The following is a 3,900-nucleotide window of genomic DNA, read 5'->3' as shown; positions in this document are numbered from 1 at the left end:
GCGCTCCGCTTTGTGCCTGCTTTCTCCTCCCTGCGAGGCTTATTTACACAAATCCTGCAAGATCCATCCTCGGGTGCTGACAACGCTTATGTGCCTTCTACATAGATATATTTTAAATCATTATTCTTTCTTCCCTCCCCTCCCCCGCTTTTTCCCGTGCCGGAGATTTCGGGAAACATTCGGGTCCTGCCGGTGTGAAATGGCAGGTACCTATGAAAGATAAATATCGTGCAGCGTTTTTCCAACTAGGGGGTCAAATTCCAGGCGGCTTTACGGCCGCCGTTATTTTTTCCGCCTCTCGGGGAAAAAAAAAAAAAATCTCTAAATGCGGCGGTAGCCATTTTGCACTAGTATTTTCCAGATTTGGCTTTTAAAATATTTAGAGTGGTAGACCAAAATGCGCTGCCTTCCAGACAAAAGAGCCTCGATCTGTATACAAGTGCATTTGTACACAGCTTCACACGCACACTCACGCACACACAATATAATATAGAGACATAAAACGTATATATTAATTACTATTTTCGCTGCGCTTATTTTACTTCTACAGAACTCTAAGTGGAAGCATTATATGGCAGCTACTTTTCTTTATAGTATCTATTTATTTTTTCCAGTGCTGAGAAATGAGAATGTGAATTAAGATACCACAAAAGTGGGGAAGAAGATCCCCTAGTTAATGACAGATACTTTTCTTCTAATAAAATAAAATTTAAAAAAAAAGAGAAAGAAAAATAAAAGCAAGAAAGAAGGAGAGAAAAAAGAAAAGAAAAGAAAAGAAAAGAAAAGAAAAGAAAAGAAAAGAAAAGAAAAGAAAAGAAAAGAAAAGAAAAGAAAAGAAAAGAAAAGAAAAGAAAGATCGACCCAAGCCCCCGAAGCCCCAAGAAATGTAGTCCATAATTCAAAGCCTCTTCAGTGTAGAGCTGAGCTCACCGAAACCTCAGCATAAGCTTAACGGCAACCACAGAAATTAGCCTGCTTCAAAACCTCTTTCCTCGCTTCCCCTGAACTTTAATGCCGAGTTTTTACTTTAATACTAATAGTGCACATTAGGCAGGTTAGTGTCGTTTTAAAAAAAAAAATCTCACTGCAATTCATCCTCACTTTAACTGCAACCCCATGGTTTTATACAACGATTTTTTAAAAAGAATTTTGCTTCTTTTTCGCTATTTTATATATCTTTCAGATGCGTAAAACTTTTTTTTTTTACTCCCCTGCAGACCGTAAGCTCCTAAACACAGCGTAACGAGACAGCCCGACATAGCGGGAGTCAGCAAAAACACAACCCCAAGATTTTCTAAAATCTCTCATATCTCTACAATATGAATGTTTCTAATATAAAATAAATAAAGACATTTTTAAAATCACTCGCTTATCTCTTCTCACCCAGGCATGCCAGGGACACTCAGCCACACACAGACGTTCACCCCAAATATTTAAAAATCTGGGCCATTCCTCTAATACTTAAAGCAACGCCATCTATGCATTGGAAAGGTGGTTATATACATGCATGCCTGCAGCTCGAAAGATAGGACTTCCACATATATTTAAAAAAAGTCACAGATGATTGCAAATGTACATCTTTTAACCAAGCCTTTGGGGAATTAATAGACTGTGACAAACCTATAGGATTTTAGTAGCAGAAGGAACACAAGGTATATAATAATAGTAATAGTAAGCGCTAAGGAAAGGCCTGGTAGCTTTTATTAAACGTGGTTCTACTCCCCTGACTTTTCGTCTGTTTCTTCGCTGCTGGGCTGTGTGGAATTTATGAATTTGTTTTCCTTTTTCCATTTCATCCGCCTGTTTTGAAACCATATTTTAATCTGGCGTTCAGTAAGGCAGAGAGCGTTTGCAATCTCAATACGTCGTCTTCGGGTTAAGTATCTGTTAAAATGAAATTCTTTCTCTAACTCTAGCGTTTGGTATCTGGTGTAAGTTTGCCTCCCTCGTCTCCCATGAGTTCCATATACTGTACCTGTAGAAGTAAAGACAAAACGATCGCATTGGACAGGGCCCAGTGATTTCAGACCAGTAATTTCTGCCTTCTTTTTGCAGGCACAATCACGGGGTGGGGGAAGGGGGGGACCGCTCTGGTTTCCTGGAGGCTTGCCTTTTTCTTTTCTTTTCTTTTCTTTTCTTTTTTTTTTTTTCCCCTTTCTGTCTCTTTTTTCCTTTTCTCCTGCTTGGCCAACTGTAAATGCGGATATGCAGCGTGCTTACGGTAGTGGGGTAACTGGGATACAAAGAGGCTTTACGGTGGATCCGGGGAAAGTGGAGTAGGTAGCAGCCGCGCGAATCGCTGAGCAGTGTCTACCCTCTGCGTGCCGGGCGCCTATGTGCGCACACACTCACGGACACACGCACACGTGTGCGATGCGGGGAGCTGCACGCGTGTGCGTGTGCACGCCTGTGCGAGTGTGTTTACACAAACACACTCTATTGCCATGGCTGCGACTACGGAGGGTCTGTGATTTAAGTGTGATTATAGACATCAGCTAAAGATCATAGAAGAGCCTTTGCCATTTGCTCCGGAATTTATTACCCTTGACTGCAAAGCAGCATCAGAATGGTCTTGCTAAAAGTTTAACTTTCCAAAAGAGAAATGCGACCCACAGTCCAGCAAACATCAACTCGGAAGGAGGGGAGAAGAGCGGAGTCATTAGCAAACACTCGGAATAAACATCTTGATATGGGATTGTTAAAAATAAGTGCCATCCCAACAAAACTCTCCCCCACAGCACCACTCCTGGGTAGAGTAGTTCAATTATGTGAAGTTCACTTGTAAGTCAGAGAAAATGCCATGGAAGTGCGCCCACGGCCCCAGAAACGTGCTCTCAATATCCAATACTTACAGGCTAATGAGCTGGGGGAGGGGGGCGAGGCGGAATGTGCCCAAACGCATTGGATCCTCAGTACAGAGGGCATATTCCCCGCATCACTCTCTGACAATGCAGAAGCGGAGCAGAGGCTTTGGGGTGGCTTTAGGAGAATGGTAAAACTATTTATTTTTATTTTTAAGCTCTTGGGTATGGTTTTTTATTTTTTTCTTTTTGCCTGCTTCCTAAGGATTCCCCGGTAACTTTCACCAGCGAACCCACAAGCTGGGTTCTTGGCCACCGTTCCCAGGGTACCAACGTGCCAAGTCTAAAATAACCTGGGAAGGTTTCATGTTACACATTGCCCCGCAGGAACTAGGTTTTTCCAGCAGTCTGGACTTTATCTTAGAACAAAACAACAACAAAAAAAATCTTGGGGAAAGAAACTTTTCCTTCCTCTTCCCTTCTCCCCCCCCCCACTCCCCCTTTTATTGTATTGAAATGTCTCTTACCAGCACAGGAGTTCATCCGCTGCATCCAGGGGTAAACAGGGCTCGTGTACTTCCGGTCGGTGCCTTCGTCATTTACAATTTTGGCTTGGACGCCGCTGGATTTGTACTGTTGATCGGGAGAAAAGTGCAGGTAGTCCCCGGGCCCCCTCTGTTTGCCACTGCCGGAGGGAGAGGCGCTACTAATTTCCTTGTCCGAATAAAAACAAGAGGCTCCGTACTCATAGGAAGCCCGATTGCAAGCAATGACGGTGTTGGACTGTTGGTAGAAACAAGGTGAGGTGTAAGTCTTGTCCTGCAGGCTGCTTGCCCCGTACGAAGCCGGAAAATGCCTGAGAGCATCATAGCCCGCCGGGTAAAGGGGGATCTGCCCGAGGAAAGAGTCCTGGCCCCCGGGCAGGCTCCCCGGGAAAGTGGGATTCACGAAATAGGAACTCATTTGCTCTCCCCCTCTCCCGGACCGTGATTTGTTGTGTATTAGTACATCTGGCGATAACTATTAGGAGTCATCGAAGTGGTTTGTTTCTGGATGGCCGAGCGCCAAAAGCGACAGCAGAAAATAGGAGCAGCTGACG

General features: G+C 43.9%; 1 protein-coding gene across 1 annotated transcript; it reads right to left on the bottom strand.

Moving 5' to 3' along the window:
• Positions 1-1,681: 1,681 nt before the first annotated feature.
• HOXA6 (homeobox A6) lies at positions 1,682-3,868 on the bottom strand. Its single transcript, XM_008939133.1, has 2 exons — positions 3,329-3,868; positions 1,682-1,975 (listed from the first exon to the last, which is right to left on the bottom strand). The coding sequence occupies exons 1-2, from the start codon at positions 3,762-3,764 to the stop codon at positions 1,716-1,718; spliced, it is 696 nt and encodes a 231-aa protein (XP_008937381.1). The 5' UTR covers positions 3,765-3,868; the 3' UTR covers positions 1,682-1,715.
• Positions 3,869-3,900: the final 32 nt, after the last annotated feature.

Source organism: Merops nubicus, unplaced genomic scaffold, assembly GCF_000691845.1.
Source record: "Merops nubicus isolate BGI_N331 unplaced genomic scaffold, ASM69184v1 scaffold44864, whole genome shotgun sequence".
Taxonomy (NCBI): domain Eukaryota; kingdom Metazoa; phylum Chordata; class Aves; order Coraciiformes; family Meropidae; genus Merops; species Merops nubicus.
Note: the sequence above shows the minus strand (reverse complement) of the source record. Positions and strands in the feature narration are given on the sequence as shown.